At 41.0% G+C, this 27,500-nt stretch overlaps 1 protein-coding gene across 4 annotated transcripts; it reads left to right on the top strand.

Annotated features, from left to right (window-relative positions):
* The first annotated feature begins 838 nt into the window (after nt 1–838).
* Nucleotides 839–27,485, top strand: cpne3 (copine III). 4 transcript variants are annotated; one of them, XM_042067727.1, is made up of 17 exons: nt 839–961; nt 1,401–1,534; nt 1,670–1,849; nt 2,123–2,197; nt 4,160–4,231; nt 4,682–4,762; nt 5,050–5,139; nt 6,045–6,143; nt 6,850–6,936; nt 7,150–7,209; nt 7,504–7,637; nt 7,878–7,932; nt 8,188–8,239; nt 9,781–9,914; nt 10,177–10,413; nt 13,016–13,142; nt 25,370–25,497. In XM_042067727.1, exons 2-16 carry the CDS (start codon nt 1,403–1,405, stop codon nt 13,136–13,138), a joined length of 1,611 nt encoding a protein of 536 aa, XP_041923661.1. In that variant the 5' UTR covers nt 839–961; nt 1,401–1,402; the 3' UTR covers nt 13,139–13,142; nt 25,370–25,497. The 4 variants fall into 4 exon arrangements, with proteins under 4 accessions (XP_041923661.1, XP_041923660.1, XP_041923663.1 ...); XM_042067726.1 differs by lacking the exon at nt 25,370–25,497 and adding an exon at nt 14,022–14,073; XM_042067728.1 differs by lacking the exons at nt 839–961; nt 25,370–25,497 and adding exons at nt 1,300–1,318; nt 14,022–14,074.
* The last annotated feature ends 15 nt before the right edge of the window (nt 27,486–27,500 follow it).

Raw genomic sequence — 27,500 nt, 5'->3', positions numbered from 1 at the left:
AATAGCCTAATATAACAACATTAACATTTTTCTTTTATTTACCACAAAGTCCGGTAATACAGCCTAAACCATGTAGGCATTAAGTCAAGTATCAGTAGCTTAATCCAAGTAGTTAGTTGTTTTATTTGTCGTCTTCCAGAAATGCAAACCAACATGGACTCGCGAGGACGCTCGTGCCCAACACTAAACTCGTGCATGAGCTGTCATCTACCAATCTGCAAACTGGTGCCGGAAGTTGCAACCATGTAACGCCATGTTTTCAAAAATGTCGGCGGCCAAATGCCATGCTAAGTGGCTGAAGCTAACCCTTCAAATCCTGACCCCCTGCTTGAATGCACCAAAAGTAGCCATGGGGACGGTCCTTGTTATTCCGAAGTGCCCTGAATGCACCATCTAGTTCATGGGCTTCGGAAAAACCTTTCTCCGAGTGAAAACATCATCATTCAGCGTCATTCACGTCACTAATGTGTGAGTCAGAGGTCGGAAACTGGGGCTAGATTTTGCTAACAGAGTTGCCCAGTTAGGGGCTGGTCATCACTTTTGTACGTCGTCACGTTGTAGTTCGTTTGTAGTCCATGTGGCCTTTCATGTCCAACAGTTTTAATGTGAACTTGGGAATTTGCCCTTTTTATCACTTGAAAGCTGCATATCTTTCTTTCACGAGCATCTTACACTATATTTTAAGCAAATACAGTTGTTTGTTTAGGATTAGTGAGTGTATGTTTTAACCTTTGTTGTGGCATCCGTGTTTGTCACACATTCCGATGGCAAAGCACATGAACACTTGCTGTCGGAAAAACAAAGTAGCCATGGGGGCGGTCCTTGTCATTCCGAGGTGCTCTGAATGCACCATCCGTCTCGCCTTTCGCTCAGATCGACCCACCCAGTGACATCACAGAGTCAGGCTAACATTTACGACACGGCTGTCATATTTTCCAGTTATTTTCAACATTTTGAACTAGTACGTATGAATTAGATGACCTTTACTTAGACTATGGATTGCAGTTGTAACTTACATTGGTATATTATTGTCTTTGTAGCCGTCATAGTCTGTTTCACTTTGAAGTGTGTGTAACGTATGTTGATAACATTGATTGTCTTTTCTGTAACGTTAACATTAACGTTGTGTTTGAGCAGCTAACGTAACTTAAGTTAATGTTTACGTGTGAATTTATGGTAACGAGTCATGAGTCATGGTAGACATGTGAAGGTGTCCAGTTAGATATACCTATTATCTCGTTGCACACCGCAATAGTTATGCTAACCCGCTAGCTATAAGTGGCTTTGGTATGCGTAATCCTTGCCATTTGCTTGCTTGGTAAAGTTGACTCTTTAATTATATAATTGTTTATTAGTCATAAGATGTACAGTTCCAATGTAATGCAGAAGCTGTGTTTCAGGCATGGCGGGGCAGTGTGTGACAAAAGTGGAACTGACCGTATCTTGTGAACATCTGCTGGACAGAGATGTAACATCCAAATCTGATCCACTGTGTGTCTTGCTGATGAACTCCTCAGAATCACAGTGGTTTGAGGTGAGAGCAGTCTGATTCTCTCTTCTTTGCACATGGGATACAATATGTAATGCAATATCTGTGTGAGGAAGTTAGGAAACTTCAGTCAGTTCCTATTACAAATAACGTTAACTTATACTCAATTCAAACTTGTAGGTGGGCCGCACTGAGAAGGTGCAGAACTGCCTCAACCCAAAGTTTGCCAAGAAGTTTATGTTGGATTACTACTTTGAGGTGGTACAGAAGGTTAAGTTTGGCATTTACGACATTGACAACGCAACAGTGGATCTTGGTGATGATGACTTCCTTGGAGAGTTCGAGTGCACACTTGGTCAGGTAAGCACTTTATGTCCATGCATCATAGTTAAGGGGGTACCTTCAACTAAAATGCACAGGCACAGAGTCCAAGCTTCTGCAGAGCTGCTGCTGTGACAAGCTTGAGAGAGCCAGAGAAGAATTCTTCTCTATCAAATGATCAGACAGATTATTGAGGATAGAAAGAAAGTAGAACAGCTCTGTGAGAAAGGGTGGTGAAATGGAGAAAGGAAGGCAGTGTTGGGACCTGAGGAGTATATATATATAACCAATGTCTGTACTGTGCTGTTTCAGATCATCTCTAGTAGTAAGCTGACTCGGCCACTGGTTCTAAAGAATAAGAAACCTGCCGGCAAAGGAACCATCACGGTAAGAACACACACACTGTTTCTGCTCGCTGAATTGTGCTGAGGGCTGCCTGTTTCAACCTCGCTGTTGACATTACACTCGTTTCCTTTCAATGGGGCAGTAATATTGTTTTCACTTCCTCCTAATCCAATCCTCCAATCCTAATTGTGATATCCAGATCGGCTTTATCTGATTATCTAATTACTTCCACAAATCTGGACAAATCTAGCCTAGAAATCTAGACGCGCCAGGGCTAGTCTAGCAACTCTCTGTTTGCTTGTGAGCTCCAGAAATCGAAACTTAATCAGGCCAATGAAATCGTGTATAGAGTCGTTAGGTGGGCTTAACATAATGATTGATGGCAGAGTTGCAACGGTTTGGCTTGAATTCCCTGCTACTTGAAAACAAATAAGATGGATGTTGCTGCATGCTGGCGAACAGTGTGACACAAGTTAAGATTTTATTAGGTTGGCAAACGTTTAAACTAGGGCTGTCAAAATAACTGATTAATTTTGATTAATTAATTTGAGAAAAAATAACTGATTAAAAAAATTAGTGCAGATTAATCGATTCCGTATGACCTTTGACCCCGAGCCGTTCTAGTCAGTAAAAATTAGACTGTAAAATGAAGGAGAGAGAAGAAAACGTGCTGCCTGGATCATTGATTGGAACATTTACTCTTTAAAAAATGGCCTGATGGTGTTCATAAAAAAATCAAGTGTTGAAAATAAAGTCCTCTGCAATGTCTGCAGCAAGGAATTTGCATATCACCGGAGTTCATCAACTCTATAGTTGCACATCAATGCAAAGAAATAAGTGTTGACATTGAGGGGAGTGTTAATTTATTTTCATTGTGTCCCCTAGGTTATATCTGTGGCCTGAAATGCCTTGTATGTGAAAAAAAAAACTTCTTCCCGAAGCACTTTTGAATTTATTTCCTCAGCATATTAGGTCATATCATAGATTATTATGGCAATTATTTGAACAGTGAAAATAATAATAAAAACGTTTTTGAACTTTAATATCACTAATGCTGATTATTCAATGATTCATTTGAATTTAAATATGTAAAATACTTTCACAGCAAAAAATATATATGCGATTAATTAATCACAGAGTATGTAATTAATTAGATAATTTTTTTTAATCGATTGACAGCCCTAGTTTAAACTAGCCAACTAGCTCAGCTGGTGGGGAACGCATGGTACTCATAGCGCTGCCGCTGTCCTATTGCGTGCAGAGGGAATTTGAAAGACAACTGATTATCCTGCCCCTCGGACTGAGCACTGCGAACGGTGAGTGCCCAGACCCTACATTTTAATGTGGGTCTGGCTTGTCAGGCTAGGACAAATCTTGATAACATTGACATTTATTGTCGCACTCTATTTCACACTAGTCCACAGTTTTCCACTACATACATGTATTGTACAATCAAAACTCCTTATTACCAAGATAGCAAGAGGCTGATGGACCACTGTCGGTCCACTGGGGGCAGATCTGGCGGTCCGCTGGCATTTTGCTCATCAGTTTTCTGGCGGGTTGCAGACAAGTGGCACGCCACCAGCGGCATACCACCAGCGGTCTGCTATCTGCCAATCTGATTTTGCTATCTGGGTTAAATGCACATTTTGCATTCCGCTGGTGCCATTAGCTAATCCTTTGGCACAGTATGCTATAGATATGTTAACAATCCGGTCACGTTACTTTTCCACTGACATCATTTAATGCATGTGTGATGGCTCTTGTCAGCCACTTTCAGTCACTTGTTACTCCACCACTCCAAATGATTGAAAGAACTTGCCAATGTGCTTTAAGGCCTGTGTGATTACACCATCAGCATATCATATGATCACCTGCATACCGTAATACTAGACAGAAGTAAATATAATGACCGATAGCTTTGTTCACAAGTTCTGTTGAACAAAACACCCAAATAGAATGTTCTTTAATGTCACTAAAGCAACTGCTTCCTTTCATCTGCAGGTCTCTGCTGAGGAGATCAAGGACAACAGGGTGGTGAACTTTGAGGTGGAGGCTAGGAAGCTGGACAACAAGGTGAGTAGGGCGCTGTGAGAACAGCTTGGTTAAGATGTGTAGTCATGCGCAACGGTAGTGGTATCGCAGCAGCAGTGTTCTGTATGACATTTTACAGCTCGCCTGTATAATCAGTTATAGAGGAAAGGAGGGAGTTAAGATTTGTGTAAAGTTTCTAATAGGCTTTACAAATTCCAGCATTCCAAAAAGAATTGTTGATGTTCTAATTTGTTATTAATTGTATTGGTGTAGCCTTACATTATATATTTTTAGATTAAGCCATTGCTTTCAGTCTGCATGGGACATTCTAGTATTTTGCTTTAAAAATGATATTAAAGTTAAAAGGTCTACTTTTAGCTGTTAAACCCATTTTAGAAGTATGCTCCATCATACTATGTCTTCATCAATTCATTTTTTTTCCCCCCCAAAAGAAAATAAAGTTAAAACCTCGGCTATTGAATTGTCTTGTAGGATTTCTTTGGGAAATCAGATCCTTACTTGGAGTTCTACAGACAGCTGGAGTCAGGGTGGCAGCTTGCACATCGGACAGAGGTAAGCACACTTACCATGACGCAGTATCCGTGGATATTCACAGCTGAAAAGGAAGACACCAAAGGGACAATGTATGTAGTTCATGTAGTCGTTCATGTTGGGGCACCTTGCTTAATAGGTTCATCGTATTTTAGGGTTTGGTGGCAACTTTACTGTAGAGGGCAATTTAGCTCCTGTGAGTTTTAATCCCCACTAGCCTTGGACAGCAGGTTATTCCTCTGAAGCCTGCAGTGAATGTTATTCCTCAAAGTCATGGCACTGTTGTCTCACACTTTGTTTTTGTGCAGGTTGTGAAGAATAATCTGAACCCCTGTTGGAGACCCTTCAGAATCCCTGTACAGAGTCTATGTGGAGGAGATATGGACAAACCTATTAAAGTAAGGATCAGAACATAGATTGATAGATACTTTAATGTCCCCATAGGGAATTTTGCCTTGGACTCCACAAAGCTTGGCCCAACAACAGAGAGACACAACAACAAAAACACACATAGGCAGACCTAGAGACACACAGACAATCTAATGGGTAAGGATGTCAGTTAAAAATGCACAAATAATTAAAAATAACATAAGTATACAAACACACACACACACACACACTGTCCCATGTACATCCGTCTGCACCTTTCACTGACCACACTAACCCTGCAAGCACTCTTCCAGTTTCACACGTAGATCACCACATGTACAGGAGTGAAACAGTTCCTACATGCGACTAGCTCTGCACCATGTGCAATGTCACCATGCACACAGTGGAAGCTACTAACTTAAGCTTAAGCACTGATTCACGGCAATGTGTTCCTAAACTGTTCTGTGTGTGTGTCTCTGGGTGGCTGGTTGCTGCATTGAGTGGATGTACATCGGGCACTGCTTTTCAATGGTGATGAATAACTAATCACTAACTTGATTTTCAGCTGTTTGTCTAAAGCAGTACTACTCAAGGACAAGTGAGTTCCCCAACGTCATAATTTGTTTGAGGTTTAGAGTGCGTGTGCTTCTGTGCATTTGTAGCTGAGTGGTCAGACTAGATACTTGAAGGTGTGTGTTTTGGTGTGTGTTTTGGGGAGGTGTGTATGAATGTGTCATTGAGTGTGGTCCACATTTCCAAGAAACTCCCATTTGCCATTGACTCATGAGTTGTAACACCTCTAGTGGGTTGAAGGGTATCTTCTTTTACATGACTTCTCTTCACTGCATGCTGTGTGGGGTGGTAACAGCGTGTAACCAGGATGGCTTATGTTCACTTTGTCTGGAGTAATGATTAACTGGCCCCTGGCCCTCAGGTGGAGTGCTACGACTATGACAACGACGGGTCTCATGACTTGATTGGGATATTTGAAACAACGCTTACGCGCCTGACAGAGGCTTCACGCACAACACCGGTAAGTGGTCCTAACCCTCTCAGTACACTATTAATTTCCAAGAGGCGTAACCAGGATTAAAATGAAACTCATGTTGGCACATTAAATGCTCATGGAGTCCTTTTGGAAGTACAGCACACACTTTCTACTAAACAAAGGTTTTAAAGATGGACTCCAGCCATAGATTAGCCCCAAAAAATGATCTTAGTTCCTGAAAGATATATATTCATAAGTTTGTTTCATTAAAAAAAAAAAAAAAAAGCCCATCATGGCCGTGAAACGGCTTGCATGCATTCTGTTCCCTCGGCCTCATCTCTGATATGGGGATCTAATTGCCCCCTCCCCGCCCCAGACTCTGTATAAAAGTCTGCCTACTAGATAACTTGGTTTGACAACGTTATCAAATGGCGTTATCAACTGTGATCTGTTAATGTAAGAAAGCTAACACGTTAGCTTGCTTATCTTGTAAAACTAAATGTGCCGATGAAATCTATTTTTCCAGAAATAAGTCTGGTTCCGCAAATTAGTCAGGATTGGGTTCCATCTGTTGTTATGCAACAATGACGGGCTGTTCTGATTTATTATTCTGAAACCTCCAATGACCGTATAATGTCGGGCACCTGGCACTGACTGGTTGGATGTGTACATAAATCTACTAAACTTTGTTAAACCTCATGTACCTGTCACCTGTCTTGTAGCGTTACAGAGTGTTTGTGTTGTCTGACAGGCAGAATTTGAGTGTGTGAACATGAAGAAGAAGCAGAAGAAGAAGCACTATAAGAACTCAGGAGTTGTCAGTGTCAAGCTGTGTGAGGTACCATGCTGCTTTCATTCAAGATTTTATTGTGTGTGTGCACGTGCGTTTGTGTGTGTGCGCGTGCGTGTGTTTGTGCGCGTGTGTCTGTGCGCGCGTGCGTGCATGAAAGAGGCCGAGAGGTTTCTGGTTTGAGTTTAAGGTTAGAAAAGATATAAAAGAATCATGTTGAGTTGATTTTGTTTTTGCGTTGTGCCTTTTGGATGTGTGCAGATCGTGAAGGAGTACACGTTCCTGGACTACATCATGGGAGGGTGTCAAATCAACTTTACGGTAAGCATCAGCCTTGCAAGCCGGATACACATTAGAAACACTGACACACAGATCCTCAATGTTTATCAGTACCAATATACAAATACACTTGAAGAGCATTCAAATTCGCAAACATAAGCTAACGTTTGCAAACCGGTTTCTGTTTGCACACACCTCTGTATTCCTGGGCCTTGCATATGCCAACCCAATCACTCACACTCACACTCAAACACACACACACACACACACACACACACACACACACACACACACACACACAGCAATAACTCTTGTAGTTGTTGTGGCTGTGTGCAGGTGGCGGTGGACTTCACCGGCTCCAATGGTGACCCTCGCTCCCCTGACTCGCTGCACTACATCAGTCCCAGTGGGGTCAACGAGTACCTGAGCGCCATCTGGTCTGTCGGCATGGTGATCCAGGACTACGACAGGTGACTGAACTACTCCATCCCATAAACACACACACTACAGTGACAGATACACATCCATGAAGAAAACACAACTAATTACACAGACAACTGACAACAACTGATGGATTTACTAGAAACAGTGTCACTTGTGTTCTTGTGTATTTTGTTGACTAATGCTCAAGGTTCTCAGCGGTTTCAGTGACCAGGTAAATAAATAACAGGCAAAGGACTCTATTAGATCTCTGTCCTTTCTTCCCACAGTGATAAACTGTTTCCTGCACTTGGGTTTGGAGCTCAGGTTCCCCCTAACTGGCAGGTACAGCCACAATGATATTTTACATTACATTACATATTTACAGATATTTACAGTCTGCCCCTCTTTCGCTTTGTTTTTCTCTTTCTCTCGCTCTCTCACTCTTTCTTTCTATCTCTCTCTTTTTTCCTTCTCTTGCTCTCTTTCTCGTTCTCTATCTCTCTCTCACTCACTCACTCACCCACACACACACACACACACACACATTCGTGTACTGCTGTGTAATTATTGTGGATGTGTGTGTTGCTATATTTGCAGGTCTCTCATGAGTTCCCTCTGAACTTCAACGCCACCAGCCCGTACTGCCAGGGTGAGTTGCTCCTACTGTATCCTCCCACCAGCAGGGTACCCACGGGTCATGTGATTTCTGAAATATCATTGGATTTTAATACAGTCTATTTCAGACATGCAAAGTCAGGGAATTTTATCATTTTTGAGGCAAAGTCAGGAATATCCAGGAGTGTGTTGTAGCAGTTCAAAATCTACTTGCCAAAATGCATTAATACATATTTATTTTCAGGCAGCGTTGGTGTTTATTAGGTTATTAGCTTTTCCCATTACTGCCTGCTTGAGTGGTTGTGGTTAGCCCTACCTTTTGTTTTTTCATTCCCTATTTATTCATTTCCTGCTCTAAAAAAAGCCAAAGATTCTGGAATGCTACGCGGCTCTTCTAAAACCTTTCAGTGTACCATTCATTATACAGTAGGTCATGGAGATCCAGTTTTGTTTTTGTCAGGGAAAAGTCATGGTGGGAACCCTGAGCCCTGTTTGCAGTGTGCATCTTTGTTCTCAATGAAAGGAGTAGTTTGGAGATGACGTCTGAGTGGCAGCGTATAGTCAAAGCAGACTTACTCACAGACCTCCCTGCCTTGACAAAACCTTTACCCAGAGCCTAATCGTAGACCCATTCTCCATGCTTCCCACGTGTTTCCTTTACACACACTCTTTTCCATCACGGACTGGACTCTTCACATCCCCCAGAAAGAGTGTGTTGAAGTCACACTTTCCCTCCAGCAGCTACATGTCCTGTTATTGCTCTCAAATATATCCAGATTCATTTGACACGGCACCAACTCCATTTCACTAGTGCTCTTTAAAAAAGAAAAAGGAAATAAAACAGCTGCTTGTTTTTAAACACCAGCTGCTGGTAACTTCATAGCCTTTAGCTGATGATCCATTGGGCAACTTTTGCTTGTAACTTTGCAACGTTTGCTTGCATTATTGTGGTTTTTGATTGTTCCCATGGGCAACAATTTATTTTCTGGAGAAAATGATCGGTAGGCAAATCACCATGATCATCCAATCAGAATAAATTGAACTGGTTATGTGGTTGCCCAGCAACATTGCTCAAAAAGTTGTCCCATGTATTATCATGAGTATAGACTACCTCTCTGCATGCGTGTCTGTGTGCATATCTACCATCTACTGGATCAGCATTGTACTGCACATCCACTTTTGCACAGACAATACGCAAGATCCACACAGACACAACATTTGGCTGCAGCACAGAAAGACCACACGGGCCGGACGTTATGATGAATTTTGCGCCATCCGTTCAGTGTGTTGACCGCATCTGTAGAAGTAGCATACTCAGGCATTTAGAGGAGGAAGGGAGATCAGGTCTGCTGGACAACACAAGAGACTGGACACGATCAAGAGAGACAGAAGTTAGAGGGCTGTCATGAAGTATAGTGGCATCTACAGTGCCCAGTGTGCTCAACCAACAAGCTTCAAACTGGGAGCCATAATGATCAATTATTTATGATAATTAATCAAATGTGTCCCCTCCAATCCACTGCTCTCCCTTAGTTTGCCAGTCATTGTGTCTGTGCGTGTGTGTGTGTGTGGTAGGTATTGAAGGCGTAGTGGAGGCCTACAGACTATGCCTCCCCCAGGTGCGCCTCTACGGCCCCACAAACTTCTCCCCCGTCATCAACCACGTGGCCAGGTTTGCTCACCAAGCAGCCAGTCAGAAGACGGCGTCGGTAAGAGCCTGACTCATTTTCGTCATGTAGCATCGCCATTTTATCTGTCATCTTTTCACTCCACCCTCTTTGTTAATGATTATGCAAGTTTTTATTGTGTTCTGAGATCAATATTCAGATAAAAGGTAAGGGACCCCCCCCCCCCAATCTTTCTTTCTCTCTTTCTTTTCTTTTCTTTCTTTCTTTCTTTCTTTATTTCACTATCTCTATCTCCCCTCTCTCTCTCTTTCTCTTTCTCTCTCTTTCTCTTTCTCTCTCGCAGCAATACTTTGTGCTGCTCATCATCACGGACGGTGTAATCACAGATCTGGACCAGACACGCTCAGCCATCGTCAACGCCTCCCGTCTGCCCATGTCCATCATCATTGTTGGCGTGGGCGGCGCCGACTTCACCGCCATGGAGTTCCTGGATGGCGACGACGGCCGTCTACGCGCCCCCAGCGGCGAGACAGCCAGCCGAGACATCGTGCAGTTTGTGCCTTTCAGAAACTTCCAGAACGTGAGTTCTTCTCACTCCTCCCTGCCTAAACTGCATTTCAGTTCAGCGTCCACTGTGTTCAGTTTTTGGTTGTTTTGGGCATGCAATCAAGGCGGTTTCTCTTTTCTTTGAGTGCTAACGCACACTTATGCGCGCACACACACACATACACGTGGTGTAATGATGTGTCTGGGGAGAAACAAAGCCATTTCCTGCTGCTACTGCCTAAGCCATGATTTGCTTCACTATCTGCTCCCAATGCTAAAAAACTGACGTCTTTTATGACCTCTTGCACTGTTGGTGAAGTTGTTGTTACATGGTAATGGGTAATATTCCACTGTGATCATACCAGTTATGTTAGCTGTTCAGTTGCACAGAAAACCAGGCCTGTTGAGATGGGATTGACAAAAGTGTGTGTGTGTGTGACTAGAATTCTGTTGCAGCTTTGACATCAGTTGCCTTGGTTATCTGGGGTTATTCAGCCAGCTGTGTAGGTTTTGGAGTCAGTAAGACGGTTACGCTAAAGAGAATGTGTTTGTTGGACTGCCAATGAGATTACGGTTTGGCTGCAGCTCTGGTGAGGTCAATTATGATGCCTCTGTAGTCCTGCTGATGGCCAGTGGGTTGTGGTTGTCATTAGGAGTCGGTATTGCCTTTGTAGTCCTGCTGATGGCCAGTGGGTTGTGGTTGTCATTAGGAGTCTGTATTGGCAAGAATCTACGGTGCAGAACATGATGCAGGGTTATGATACAATATAATGTGGTATGTTGCGATATATAGCAATAGCATGGCATTATCATGCCTTTTTTTAAAAACACATTTTAGGAATAGCATCAAACCTCTATATGCATAAAATCAGAGTGAAAAGGCTCACTTTTTTAAGCAATGAGAACATTGGCATTCACATTTATGAAAGCATCCCAAAATCATAGAACAGCATAACGCAACATAAAATGAACCTTTAAATTGACGTTTGTTACTGTATGATGACCAAACATAGTAACCATAAACATAATAATCAATTCACGATACTGAAATATATTGATATTTTCTTACGCACTTAGTTGTCATGGTGACATTCCTGTCTCGATGCTCTCTGTGCAGAAGAAGCTGTGAATATGATGGTATACTCGCACAATGTAATGAAGGCAAGTGATCCCAGATATCAGTGACAATGGTGACTGCCAGACATATCCGAAAGATCACTGCGGGTTTAAAGTGCTACTAGACAGCTGGAGATGTTTATCCAAACGTGATTGACTTGGGCTACAATGGAGCTTGGTGATGGTTTGAGCCCTGATGTGGTGGTGTATTGTTTGCGACGGTGACAGGGAAGCTACACCAGGCGCGTAACTGAAGCGTTCAGTTCACAACACGTAAAGTCCATTTTAGACGAATGGTCTATTTTTTCCAAACGTACGTGCCGCTATCACGTCTGGTGTAGCTAATTCCATTGCTTATAGTGAAAGCTCAGACGCAACACGAATGCAACGCTTCAGTTACGTGTCTGGTGTAGCTTAGCCCTGAGGCCCAAACGGGTTAGAGTAGTCTACCATTGCTTGTGGATTAGTTAGCCTTCTCCTCCAGTTTAGATGGTTCCTTCATGGTCTTGGTTGTCTCTCTGTTGTGTTATGTAGATTAATAATACTATTCCTCTGACTTGGTTAATCGATGTAATATGATACTGAAATGTAATGAATGAAACTGCTAAATAAATGTCTAAATAAATAATAATAAATGATAAATCTGAATCTCATAAATGAAATGTAAATTCATGAAACTGCTTAAACACTGGTTATGGTGACCGTTAACATTATTTGATTATAGACTACCGTGTAGTGAACGAGTATAAGTAATATGCTCCGAACTTGGCTAATTGCTGTATAATGTCAGTATGTGGCATTTGTGCCATTGCGTTTGTTGGCCCTTGTACAGTATATGGCGATGTTGCTTCCACTATTTGAATTTAGGTCGTCTATTAAAGTGCTTTGGTTGTGGTAGTCCATAGTTAAAGCTGCAGTTGGCAAGTCTGACAGATTGAGGGGACTTAGCTAAAATGTTTAATGTTTACAACTCTCATGCTCCTCCCCCACTACCACCAAGCACCATCTCATCGAGTTCAAGCTCATCAGTGTGCACCAGACTGCACCAGACTGTGATTGACAGTCAGATTTCACACAGCCCTGCTCTGATTGGACCAGAAGAACCGGGAGCTGTGGATTTTTGCAAAACAAATAACAGGCTCTAGGTGGAGGTAGAAATGCAGGTTTTTTTCTAAAACCAGCTGATTTACGTTGTTCTGTCGGAGCAAAAATCTTGCCAACTGCAGCTTTAAGGGCCGAGTCTTAGTTAACCTGTTACATGGTTTTAGGCAACGGTAGTTAGCCTGTTGCGTGGTTTTAGGCAAAGCTAGTTAGCTTGTTGCTCAGTTTTAAGTGATGCTAGTTAGCTTGTTGCACGGTTTTAGGCGTCGCTAGTTACTGTAGCCTGTTGCACGTTTTAGGCGTCGCTAGTTAGCATTATCCACGTTCTAGGTGACGCTAGTTAGCCGTATGCACGTTCTGAGTGACGCTAGCTAGCTAGCCTGCTCCTGAGTTCTCCCTGTGTCTCCCTCTCCTTGCAGGCCACCAGAGAGGCTCTAGCCCAGAGCGTCCTGGCCGAGTTACCTCAGCAAGTGTCCTCCTACTTCAAAATGCTCAAACTGATGCCTGTCCATGAACCTGCCCATGATCCTGCCCCTTCGTAGAAATGTAGGGCTATTTCTTACCTGACCCCCACACACCCACCCACCCATGGACTATGTCCCATCTCAGGGGCTGCGTGGTTCTACTACTGTGGTCTACAAAGATATGGCCTTGAATTTGAACGTCCCTGTAATGGTCACCAGTGCACAATGAAACTTGGGATCTGTTTGGTCATGGAGGATCCACCTGTTGGATCTCCCACAACCACAGAAAAGAAAGCTGCTTTCGTTGGCTGTCTTTTGCAGCAGTTTTCTAAATGGGATAGTGTAGTTGCTCCACTGTCACTCAAGGGCGGATCACATTTAGCGGCATGCACTATGAAACGCATTACTTTCAATGGCTTGCGCACGCAAGAACTGGTCCGCCACATTTTGCTGCTCTTGCGCCTGTAAATCATAGGTATTTTGCGCTGAGCCCAGCGGCAAGCACAACAAAAATCTTTTGGGGAATTACCTCAACCAAGAGCAACCTAGCTGTGAGCGCAGCGCATACCGCTAGCAATGTGACACCCCCCCCCCCCCTTCATTCAGTTTACAGATGTAGCCCCAGACCCATGCAGCCCCTGAAATGAGACTCAGTCATGTTTACTGCCTTTGTTGAGTGCATGCTCAGACAATAGACACCCCAGTCATCCTCAGCTTCATGTGCTTCTCCTTATCTGTCGTATGGCAAAAAGCATGTGGAAAAGCATGTCAAATGTCAGTGGTATGCTAATGCTATAGCCTTCCTTCCAGTGATCCGAAATCATATAGGCTTTACCCCAAATTATATCCCACCGGCATCCTTGTGCAAATTCATTGAAACAAGACATGATTTCCCCAAGTTACAATCAAATCCATTCCATATGTTGAAACTACCATATGTTGCTACTTTTTACATTTGTAGGCCAGGGCTGAATTATCGCGGACCTCCACCATTTAGGTTATGCCTTTGCCGTGGTTTGTCTCTCTGTCGGCAAGTCCGTTTGGCTCTAAGCAGAATTATGCAAAATATTGTGGTCCGATTTTCATAATATCTGGAAAGGTGTGACATGCCCAAGGAAGAACCCAAATCACAAGCTGGATCCAAAAGTTTAGTTTCACTTTCACTAATGTTTCAAGATACAATTGACCTTGGTGGAGGCCTGTGTTCTCCAAGTGCTCAAACGTTTGTGATGTAATGAAATTGCAGTGGTCAGATGCAATACAATTATTGTATCAGCCAGTATTGTATGTTTTTTTTTCACTAAGCCTAATTGTTGAAATGAATTTGCACAAGGGTGTAGAAGATCAAGTTATTTTGTAGGTTGCTCGAACTCAGTTATTTTTGCTGCGTTATTTATAGAAATTGGCCACATTACTTGGAAAAAAAGAACATGCTAATGGCATTCGAGCCAACCTATGCTGTGTTGCATTGAGTTGAGTTCAGTTAAAAGGTAAGTTAAGTTATTTATCCTGAAGGAAATTTACGCTTTACATTTTGCCCTTGATCACGGCAGCACACGGGAAGCACTTGGGTGTAATTGCCTTGCTCGGGAGAGTCCTGTTTAATCACTGCCCCTACCCGCATTGTCCTCCCTGTCAGGGACAGATTTCCTCTATTCATATGCTCAGTAGCTTTGCACAACAGTTTCCATTGTACCTCTGACTGGTTAATCCAGAGCCATATAAAGGTAGAGTTGCGACAACTCCATTGACGCTAATGTTCCATTTTTTTCCAACAATGGCAGCTAATGGAAGCCTCAAATAGTTCCCGGAAGTTAACAATTAATAATAGCAGCAGTGCAGTTACAGCAGTATAGACTGTTTGTAGCCAACATTTCAGACTCAGATTTACATTCCTTTGCCTCATCCGAATAATAATAATAATAACAGTAATAGTAGTAAAGTAATAGTAGGCTATCAATAGACTAATTATAATAATAATAAACATTTATGTCGACTATGACTTTTCTGCTGCTCAGTCTTTACCGTTCCTCATCAAATAAATTAAAAGACGCTAAAAGCCCAATAAATGTGCCACACGTAATAGCCGAATATAAGATAACCCTTGCCTATCCCATTTCAATTAGGCAGCACTACACCACCACGAACAAGTTGTCATTACGTTTTTTGCGTTATAGGCCTACAACTTTTATGACGTGAAGTTTCTTGGGCATTTAGCTTCACCATCACGTCAAGTTGTAACGTATGCGCAATGCTCATCTAGGCTATGGATTTAAGTGGCTTAAAGGCAGCAAAAGTGGGATATAGTGCAACTGCTTCCCCAAAACAATTCCTCCATAACTGTGTATTTAATCGTTTGATATGTGGATAACGTTCAGTGGACTAAACAAAAGGTAACGATTTTGTTATCACAAGGCTAGTTGGTTCGTTATATGGCGAAGCATATAGCCAACTTTGTTTGCAGCAGTGAAGCTGAGTTTGTTGTTAACATTGTTGGTAACTGTCAGGGAATTTAACCCCAACATATAGATACAAGAACCACAACACGTAGTATTAACTCTGGTACCAAGAGGAGAGCCTGCTAATGTAAGGAAGAATTCATCACACCATCAGTCTCTGACAAAAACTGTGTCTTTTATTGTACAGATGCACACAGAAAATAGGAAGCAAGACATCAGCGACTTCATTGTGACATACTCTTATCTCACCTACACACACACACAGACAGGGTGCAGTTCCTGTCTGTCTGGGTGCACACTTAACTTGTACTCTCTGTTCTTAGAACTCAGCACAACAACATTTAACTTGAACTCTCTGTTCTTAGAACTCAGCACAACAATATTTCTGCTCAGACAAATGGTTATGTAAGGGATATTGGACGACACGGTGGTCTGTTCACAGAAGTTAATGCACGGTCGAGGTTGTAAAACGGCCCCGAAGCGGAGTAGTGCATTAACTTCTGGGAACAGACCACCGTGGGGTCCATTATCCCGCTTATTCCACTGTTGCCACTTGCGTTGTGTTCATTTCCTGTTACAATTTAAACGTTTTAATGGCTAAAACTGTCTTGTTTGTAGAACTAATTTCTTCCGACACATATCAACTAATTTCTCAACTCACAGGACAAACTGCCGTTACTAGTTCTAAATGGATGGTTGCTACGGCCAAAGGCCAGTCGTTAGTTCTATCAGAGCCCGTCTATTAGACATTCTCTGGTTCTATCTCTCCCGTTGTCAAGCGGGCGTATCCCAAGATTCTGATGAACTTTAGCTTTGAAACATCGCTTTTACTTAGCCTGCTGTCATCCATCTAGCTAAAAGCCACCTCCGTCATATGCTACAATGTTCCAATGCTCTGAACGTCTGCATTTTACAGCTCGGATGCAACGTGACAGTTCATTTAAACTTCACGAGTTCGGCGAATTAATATACAAGTGTGATACGGCCAAAAAAATGGATCTACTTCATAGGTGTGCAGAAACATACGGTTAATGGTCGTTCTAAATTACGTAGGACAATGGGAAATTCAACCAAGCAGTGGAATAAACAATGATAATAATAATTTCCTTACAGTAGCGTAAACGTTTCTTTAGTTAGGAGCAGTAGCCTACTGTTTTTTTTATGTTGCATTCGTTTTCATTGGCAAAAGCTAGCCTAATATAATATGCATGAGAACCTATATAGATTTGAGGGAGCTGCAGCTGTTAGCATTAGAACGGTCATATTAACACAGCAGGCACTAGCCCAGTGAAGGTTCGTGTAAACCCCATCCCCAGAAACCAGTTTCAAACCAAGCTTGCGCTGATATGATGCATGATCACTGATCAAATTGCTATTTTCTGACAGGATGAGCACAACCATGCAGGTTCTCTGAATCTCAAGCTCTTTAGCCTAGCATCTTAATGCTGTATTCACAGCACGGTGAATGACAAACGGTGACAAAATGCTGTTGTTTATGAGTTCATAGCCTGGTTATTTATCAAGGACTATCACGTTTTATATGTTATTATGATCACGCATCGCATTACCGTGGGGTTACTGTGTAGGTAATGCTACGGTTAACACATGCCCACCATTACACTGGAGATATGTTAGAAAACTTTTAAACTTTTGTTTTATTCTCCCATGACGCTAGCTACTTAAGGTAGTTCGCTCATTATCTCAGATCAGTGAAGAACCAAAGATTGTTACCAGAGAAAACTCAGACAAGTTAATGTTAGACTTAGACTAGCTGTGTTACAGTTTCTCCAGAGAGGGTTAAAGCGGAGCTAGTAATCAAGGATCTTTGGTTTCTCGTTGCAAAATTAAAATCTCCATGCGCTTTTGTAGGCTACACGCAGTCTCAAAAACACTGTTTACAGCTCTTGAGTCACGTACTAAGTCATTTTTTTTATAACGATAATTTAGATAGGACTAGGCTACACTTATGGGGTGGGTGCTATTGCGTTTTCTAAAGAATCTCCCGTCTTGGTTTTGTATAGAAACTAATATTAAGTGACACATACGTAAAAGGGAGAAGAAAAGGTCACCTTCCGATATTTAGCAGGCTATGGTCTGGAATTTAATTTAATATTGTTGTAATGGTAGGATAACTACACAGTTTACACAATAATTACTGTGTTATAAATATTGTATATCAATGCATTTATTGTCTGTCAATTACCCAAAATTGTGGCTCTGTCTCTCATTGAACAGTAGCTTATTTAATGCATTCTAATCCATTGCCAATCACTTCCGGGAACTTTTTTAAGTTTACATGAACCACGTGACCTTAACGAATTTTGAACACCCATTGTCGCAACTCTACCAAAGATCCTTGATTACTAGCAAGATAGAGCAATGTAATTCGTTACTATGGGAGCAAAACGGGACAGTTCCGGTCTGCATAAGTGGGAGTGTCACCTTACGTCACTAAATAAACTTTCTCTCTTAATAAGCAATAAGAACAGATAAACCTTATTGTGTTCACAGTATTATTGTCTATAATCATGTATGATACCAATGAATCATTCTTTAGGACATGATATGAATAATTTAATTAGTCATGTGAACCGAGCTAGCTAGCTAGCTAACGCTAGCTTAAAATGCTATACAAGTGGATGGAAGTAGCTATGGCAATACAGCTATGCGCTAACAAGTGACTAGTAGTTGAAGGACTTCGCTTAAACTTAATATACTGTTGCAAATTCACTTGAGTATAAACTATTCACTTTAACTAATGTAAGTAATGTTATTCAGCTAGTTGTCATTTCAAAGAAATTACACTTCTCCGTTTAAAATTTTACCTTAGCTAAGAGGATAGCTTGCATGCTAACAACCGGACAGTAACTGGCAGCAGCATGGTCTGATATTAAGTTATTTTATCACAAATCCGAACGCTAAAAAATTGCACTTTTAGGCTTGAAATGATCCCAAACACTTACAGATTATGACAAAAATTTCCAAAATAACTGATTGTTTAATAGTGAAATATTGTAGTGAGGACTTTTATTTTGAAACAGTTTTTGGCAGAGGAAGCAGTTGAACAGGATGTGTAGTCTTAATAGGGCCAGTTTGTATGTTTAAAGCCTGAGACTGGCAGTTGATCCAGGTGGCCTGAACACCTGCCATAGGATTCTAATTGCTTAAAGGAACACCCCACCCAAAATCAGTAGTAATATATGTTCTTACCTTAACTTTCACGAGTTGAGTCATACCTCTCCCGCGTCGGTATGTGAACTCAAACGCTCTGGCGCGCGGCGCGAATGTGTTAGCATGTTGCTATGCTAGCGGGCTCTGCTGTAGCCGTAGAGGGAGTAAGATGGCATTAATCAAACACATCCACGTTTTCCCTACTTAAATACAGTTGCACAAGTAGTTGATTAAAAATGTTAGGTCACACAACATGAAACGTGACGATTTTCCAAGCGAATAAACAGGAGAACTACAATGTCTGGCGCAATAGCACTTGGGAGTACTTTGACCTAGGTAGTAATATTAATTAACACCTAATTGTAGATCCTATCCACCACAGAGTTTAGAATCCATGCTTGATCGATCCCTCAGCCTCCCCCTCCCCTCTGAGCGAGAGAGGCACACACACTAGAGATGCGCTGATGGGCTATTATTTCAACCATAACTGCATAGCAAAACTTAATCCATCCATCAGCAAAGTTTTTTGACCAATTTTCAAAACCGCACCCGCCCTCCATCCGCTGTGTTTTAATGTATATGGGATGCGGCGCTGCTGACGTGAGGCTAGAAAGCTCTTGCCTGTTCTTTCTAGAAAGACTGATCCAATGCAGCAAATATATTAAAAGGCTAAAGTCCTTCCTACATTGGCTATGTTGTAGCCTATATCCACAGAATATCAGCAGCAAACTCAGTCTCAGTCTCCAAATAAAACGCACATCGGCCTGTTGCCTAGCCTATTCTGTGTGCCAATATAGCCTATCATCCAAAATGCTTGATTGCATTGCATTCTCCACATTTTTAGCTAAATGTTCATGTACCACATCAGCATTTTTGTTCCGTGAATCTTTTGTAAATTGCTTTACAATAGCGTCGGGCCCTTGTCAGCAGCCTTCGGCTTGCCTCTTGCCACTATTCACTCCTTCTTCTTCCGATGTAATTTCTGAGTCATCTACAAGATGTTTACACACACAACACACACACACACACACACACACACACACACACACATTCACCTCAGTAAATAGAACCAACTTGACATTGACTTCAACCTGTGCTATATCCTAGATGAGACTGCCTGGGTTATTTTGTTTCGATATCAAACACATAGTAATTGTAGCCTTCAGGCAATAGGCATTTAAAAGAGAGACAGAGAGTGATATGACTCGTATGACTTCTACAAGCTCAATATCATCCACAGCGGAAAAAAGAAGGTAAGAAAAAAAGTCGGAAAACTTAGAAGGCAAGCAAGCAAGTTTGGCGGTTATAATGTGAACATGCACGTTGCACTGTTGTGCGGTGGACTTTCGGAATGAATGGAGTCGGAGTTTCTTTAATATCGAGGCGCTAGTTTGTCCGATCATCATGAATTGCGCTGTCTGTCTGAAAAAGACGCACTCTCTTCCCATGCAGTCAAAATGAATGGGAGTCTTCAGAACAGGCTTGTCATAGTGTCACCCTGAAATGCCAGTGCGTAAAGTAATGTGAATGACATTTTTCATGACTATTTTATCAAGGATTTCTTTCTTTTTGCAAAAAATAAAGTACAATAGGCATTAATTAGTAGGCCAGCAGCATGTTGAATTGATTGATTATGTGCCAAATTGCGTTTTTTATTACAATGATAAAATTGTAAAAGGACGTGACCGAAGCTGAGGCAAGCCTGGCAATAGGCCTATAGGCCCGACGGTAATTGTAAAGCAATTTACAAAAGATTCACTGAACAAAAATGCTGATGTGGTACATGAAAATTTAGCTAAAAATGTGGAGAATGCAATGCAATCAAGCCATTTGGACGATAGGCTATATTGGCACACAGAATAGGCTAGGCAACAGGCCAATGTGCGTTTTATTTGGTGCGTGATATTCTGGGGATAGGCTACAACATAGCCAATGTAGGACTTTAGCCTTTTAATATATTTGCTGCATTGGATCAGTCTTTCTAGAAAGAACAGGCAAGAGCTTTCTAGCCTCATCAGCAGCTCCGCATCGCATACATTAAAACACAGCGGATGGCGGGCGGGTGCGGTTTTGAAAATTGGTCAAAAAACTTTGCTGATGGATGGATTAAGTTTTGTTATGCAGTTATGGTTGAAATAATAGCCCATCAGCGCATCTCTAGTGTGTGTGCCTCTCTCTCGCTCAGAGGGGAGGGGGAGGCTGAGGGGTCGATCAAGCATGGATTCTAAACTCTGTGGTGGATAGGATCTACAATTAGGTGTTAATTAATATTACTACCTAGGTCAAAGTACTCCCAAGTGCTATTGCGCCAGACATTGTAGTTCTCCTGTTTATTCGCTTGGAAAATCGTCACGTTTCATGTTGTGTGACCTAACATTTTTAATCAACTACTTGTGCAACTGTATTTAAGTAGGGAAAATGTGGATGTGTTTGATTAATGCCATCTTACTCCCTCTACGGCTACGGCAGAGCCCGCTAGCATAGCAACATGCTAACACATTCGCGCCGCGCGCCAGAGCGTTTGAGTTCACATACCGACGCGGGAGAGGTATGACTCAACTCGTGAAAGTTAAGGTAAGAACATATATTACTACTGATTTTGGGTGGCGTGTTCCTTTAACGGCTGTATTATGATGTCACAATCGGCAATGTTAAGTCTATGGGGATTTTTAAAAAGTTTTTCTTTAATAGTTTAAAAAGTATAAAAGTTTCAAAGTTGAAAAGACATAGCAACCCGATCTGTTTGAAGACCTACGTTACAAAGTTTGAATGAAGTTTCTAAGTTAAACTGTTCAAGAGAAATTGCGTACAGAAAAAGTGGTAAGCGGAATAATAATAAGAAGTTGCCTAGGAAGAACAGTACAGTGCATTTTCATGCACTGTAATTAGTCATGTGAACCGAGCTAGCTAGCTAGCTAGCTAATGCTAGCTTAAAATGCTATACAAGTGGATGGGAGTAGCCAGAGTAGCTATGGCAATACAGCTATGCGCTAACAAGTGACTAGTAGTTGAAGGACTTCGCTTAAACTTAATATACTGTTGCAAATTCACTTGAGTACAAACTATCCACTTTAACTAATGTCAGTAATGTTATTCAGCTAGTTGTCATTTCAAAGAAATTACACTTCTCCGTTTAAAATGTTACCTTAGCTAAGAGGCTAGCTAGCATGCTAACAACCGGACAGTAACTGGCAGCAGCATGGTCTGATATTAAGTTATTTTATTACAAATCCGAACGCTAAAAAATTACACTTTTAGGCTTGAAATGATCCCAAACACTTACAGATTATGACAAAATTTTCCAAAAAACCCTCAACAAATCCAGAAAGACATAATGACCAATTTATTGGTAAAATTCCACAAGTCTCCATTGACATTAGTGCAGCGAGGGTTTACTCTGGTCTGCATAAAGGGGGATTTTCCCCCCTCCCCCTTGCAATAATCGAACGCGGAAATTGTCGAACGTTTGCGCCTCTCGCTCCGTTTTTAACCCTCTCTGGGTGTGTTCGAAACGGGAGACAGCTGCCTACTGCCTCCCTCCCTACATAGAGAGCTGTCTCACTAGACATGACTTTGGATTAAATGTATCTTTTAAAAATGAGCGTAGCACTCTAGAATCTTGCTGCCTTGCTCCCCAGTTAGATATCTTAAAAGGCAGCAACTTTACCCGTTTCGAACACACCCTCTGTTTATATGGCTCTAGGTTAATCGCTATAGACCCTTTCAAGAGAGTTCCATTATCAGCATCATAGTTGGCCCGGCCCACAAGGCTTCCGTTTTAACATTCCATATGTTATCTTAATGCAGAGGAAGTAGATTGGGTACCAAATAGAACGTTCAAGCATTGTTTTTGTTTTTATTGTTGAAAGGGTCTATAATATCAGGTTCATGAAACTGTTTTAACAAGGGTCATTGTGACAGTTTACAATACAATTGGGCATTGATATTTTAGACATATACATGTAGGGACATATTCTCCCATGCTCTCAAATGAAAAAAAAAGTGTGTGACTACACACTTTTCAGCCTCTCTGTATTCTGTCCCTGAAGTTGGGCTAATAGAAATCAGCTGTTTTTACTGAATTGTTGGAACGCATGTTAGGATTTTTACTTTCTGAAGCAGGTTTTCCCATCTCTGAGCTTGCTGCACAACAGTTGAGCCATAAAAATGTGCTGTTAGCCTTTAGCTATTAGTGATTTTATTGCTGTAGGGAGCTCAATGTTAGGTGTGCACAATCAATATGAGACGGCTGCTTTTAAGGCAGTTTAAGTTAATTTTGCAGTGAATTTGGAGTTGTTGATGTAGAAGATTGGCGTGTAGTGGTGGATGTTTTCTGATCTAGTCGTGCACTTAGCAAGTTCACTTATTGCACATTTCATCTTTGTGATCTCCCACCGGGACAAATGTGACCACTAACCAAACTAACATGCATAAAGGCTAAGAGCTCACACATTACTCACACACACTCACCCCATACTCTGCCATTTGTGTCTTTGAGTACTGTGTTGACATTTGTTCTTGTGTACTTCAGTGTTTGTCATTGCTTATCTGTGGGTCATATCGTGTCTGTAGATAGATGCCTCCATTGCCAGTAGAGGTGAGAGAAAAAAGATGACCCAGTAGGCCTAGGATCACAATATGTTTCATGTGTGTAGCATGTTACAGCACAGTATCATATTAATACAGATATTTACAGTCCACTTCCTCCAAGAAGGTTATGTTTGTGTGCAGAATCCTGCAAAAAAAGACTGGTTGAATTTTCACCAAACCAGGTGGAAATGTAGCCTGGAAAATCTAGACCCTTATAATCTAGAAAGATTAAGGGTCTGGCAAAGAGCAATGTAATGGCCCAAATCGAGGGGCGGCAACAAGCATGCATTTAAAAATCTCACTGCACGCAATTGGATAACACTAGACCATGTTTACACTGAATGATTTCGGACTTCGACGCAATCGGATAACACTACGACCAATGTGTACTGTCCTCCAACGTTGCAGCGCTGTCTTCATCAGTTTAGCTGGTTCCCCGGAATGCAAGGGGGAAAAGTAACGTGCATCATTGCATTGCAGAGTATATAGATAGAGTAGATAGATAGATAGAGTACATACTGTAGATAGATAGATAGATAGAGTATATAGATAGAGTAGATAGATAGATAGAGTACATACTGTAGATAGATAGATAGATAGATAGATAGATAGAGTAGATCGATAGATAGAGTACATACTGTAGATAGATAGATAGATAGATAGATAGAGTAGATAGAGTAGATCGATAGATAGAGTACATACTGTAGATAGATAGATAGATAGATAGATAGAGTAGATAGATAGATAGATAGAGTACATAGATAGATAGAGTACATAGATAGATAGAGTACATAGATAGATAGATAGATAGATAGATAGATAGAGTACATAGATAGATAGATAGAGTACATAGATAGATAGATAGAGTACATAGATAGATAGAGTACATAGATAGATAGATAGAGTACATAGATAGATAGATAGATAGATAGATAGATAGATAGATAGATAGATAGATAGATAGATAGAGTACATAGATAGATAGATAGATAGAGTACATAGATAGATAGATAGAGTACATAGATAGATAGATAGATAGATAGAGTACATAGATAGATAGATAGAGTACATAGATAGATAGATAGAGTACATAGATAGATAGATAGATAGATAGATAGATAGATAGATAGATAGAGTACATAGATAGAGTACATAGATAGATAGAGTACATAGATACATAGATAGATAGATAGATAGAGTACATAGATAGATAGAGTACATAGATAGATAGATAGAGTACATAGATAGATAGATAGATAGAGTACATAGATAGATAGGTACAGTACAGTAAACTGTGAGCTGTGTGTTGTCTCTCAGAATATGATTGTCAAAACTCATTCCATTTTGGAGCGGATCTGATTTATGACAGAAACCTCCACAAGTTTTGTTTAACTTCAATCAATGTTCATCAAAGTTGCATAAGTTGGCTTAGGCAGAGGTCTGTGCTTTCTGAATGCTCTTCCAAGTAATATTGGAAAATATGCTTCAGAAATGAATCTCTTACCTTTAATATTATCATAACATCTTGTAGACTTCAATAAAAATGTTCAATGACCTTGTTCTTGCGTCACAGTGGAAATTAGAGAGAAAGACAGACTCAAGAACAAGCACTCACTAGTATACAAAGTGCAATGTATGAGAGAAATGAATCACCAGAATCACCAAACTTGCTGTATCATACAGTGTACTCGCAAAAACAGCATCAAATCACATTGTATCGTAATAGTATTGTATCACATTGTATAGTATTCGGAATAGTATCATATTAGATCATATAGCGTAATAGTAACATCACCTCATTGGCTCACCCCTAATCGTCATTGTGTCATTCTTACATCATTACATCACAACTAAACACATCCGGGGCCTCTTTGCTGCATGTGCATTGTGTGTGGTTGTCAATATTTCAATATGTGCAGATGCCTCATTGAGCTTGCCTATTTTTCAATGCTTCTATTCATAACGATTTTATTTTTGTGATGGTGTTTGATGTAAAAAAATTGATAATTTTGTCCTTGGTGGTGTGTTTACTTTATTGGTCACTCATTCTCTCTCTTTCTCTCTCTTTGACCATTCCCTTGACTTTCAGTCTCCAAAGGAGGCCCTGGCCCAGAGTGTTCTGGCTGAGGTCCCTGGTCAGCTGGTCACCTATTTCAACATGTCCAAGCTCACCCCGCCTTCCAAGCCTTCCCAGCCAACGCAGACCTGAGTTCCTACACGTTAATAAAACCGCCCCGTGCCGAGGGATGCCTTACCCCTGTCAAAGCTGAACCTTGTGAGCTGTCAATCAAACCCCTCTCAAGGCAGCACACACATATACACCTCCTTTATATAACCCCTCCGACACTTGGTCTGCTAAATGAACTGAAACCGGAGAATCTGTGGTCCATGTTTTATATGGTGTCCTCACACACACACACACACACACACACACACACACACACACACACACATACACATATTACTTTTAATACTCTAGCATGTGCATGCTACTCTCAGGCTTAAAAACGCAGTGGAATAGGAAGGATATTCTTCCAGGCAAAAGGGTGAAGCGTTTCCTTTAGAGAAGTAAACAGAGTTGTCAAAGTAGCAGTTTTCAAACCGTTACCGTGATAGCAGTTTGTTGCTTTCTTTTACCAACCTTGACCAAAACAAGCAACCACCTCAACATTTCATCTCGCATTCCGCCGCCCTCATCTCAACAATGCCATACCAGCAGTTTATACCCTTTAGCCTGCGGGCTATGTGCTGGTTGTCGTACGCCATACAACAATGCACAGTATGCAAAGCCATCTGTAGATAGACGTTAACCTAATGTGAGCCTCTAGCTTCATGCATTAGCTGGCTAAAGCCGTATTCGCCTTATTCACCCCGGCGGCCAGAACGAGGCTAAAGGGTACACTTGCCATTACACCCAAGTTGTGAAAGTTGTGAGAGACTGAGTGAAGCCTGGTCTCATCCTTGGGTTTCCGGAAATGTGTTAACCATTTAGAAAGTCTTGTTTTGCCAGGAGGGGCACCAGGGAAGGAGACTTGCAAAATCCATGAGTCTAAGGTTTACAGTATATTAGTTGTTTTATTAATTGTTTTTAAAATTAGATTAAATTAAACGAGTCACCCACCATAGCTTTATATAAACAAGTATAGGCCAATTTATCATACATTAGTTCAGGGAAAAAACTAGTTGATGTAACATTTGATTTGATTGGTTACCTTTCCGACATCTCTGCTGCTCCCTAGCTTTAGCACTGTGTATAGTTCTCCACAAGGGGTCAGTCTTTAACCTCTAATGGGCTTGGCCTTTAGTATACAGTATATTTTTTAATACTTTTTACGTGTCCACTTTACATATTTTGCTACAGGTAGTAGATGCTATATATTATGACTTAAGTATTAATTGAGAGCAGTTGGGTAACATAAGGTGCTTATGTTTTTCGGTTCAACCGTTTTTACAATATGTATTTTCAGTCAACTCTTTTTACGTTATTGTTTATTCACAGCTTTTTATATGATGTGCAGTTCATATGTATTTGTTTATCAACTGAAGGTTTCTTTGCACAGAAATTTGGAAGGCAACATGTGCACACACACACACACACACACACACTGCTTAACCTTCAGCCATCTACCAAAAGTGCCGGAAATGGAAAAAGTCACAATTATACAGCTTTATTTCACAGTACTTATATAAATTTATATTTTACATATAATTACAAGAACATGTTATGAAAAATAGGCCTCCTCAAACAGTAAATGTTTCTCTTAATCATGCGGTCTTTATATCTTTAGTTTATTTAATTATAATGGACTCAATACGATCTGCAACTGACTGTTATTACGCCATTATTTCATGGGTGATGCCATTACAGATGAATTTCCCTGAATGCATAACCTGGATGTTATAAGGAACCCTGAGTAATCTTATATGTTCAAGAAAGACATTCTGTTTGCATAATCTGCACAGCCCATCTAAACATGTATTTATGATTGATGTATTAAGAATGATGAATTATGTTTAATCTGAGCATTAGATACAATATCACATGTAATCTGGATATCACAAGAAAATCATCATATTTTATCTGGACATAAAACAATTCTGTATGAAGTTTTATATTTGGAATACACCTTAGCTTGTAAAGTGGTTTGGTGGAAAAAACAAATAACAACTATGTAACAGACAAAATAAATGCATTCTGTAATTACTATGGACTCCCAAAA

This window comes from Alosa sapidissima, chromosome 17 (assembly GCF_018492685.1).
Source record: "Alosa sapidissima isolate fAloSap1 chromosome 17, fAloSap1.pri, whole genome shotgun sequence".
Taxonomy (NCBI): domain Eukaryota; kingdom Metazoa; phylum Chordata; class Actinopteri; order Clupeiformes; family Clupeidae; genus Alosa; species Alosa sapidissima.
This window is presented reverse-complemented; position numbering and strand designations above follow the sequence as displayed.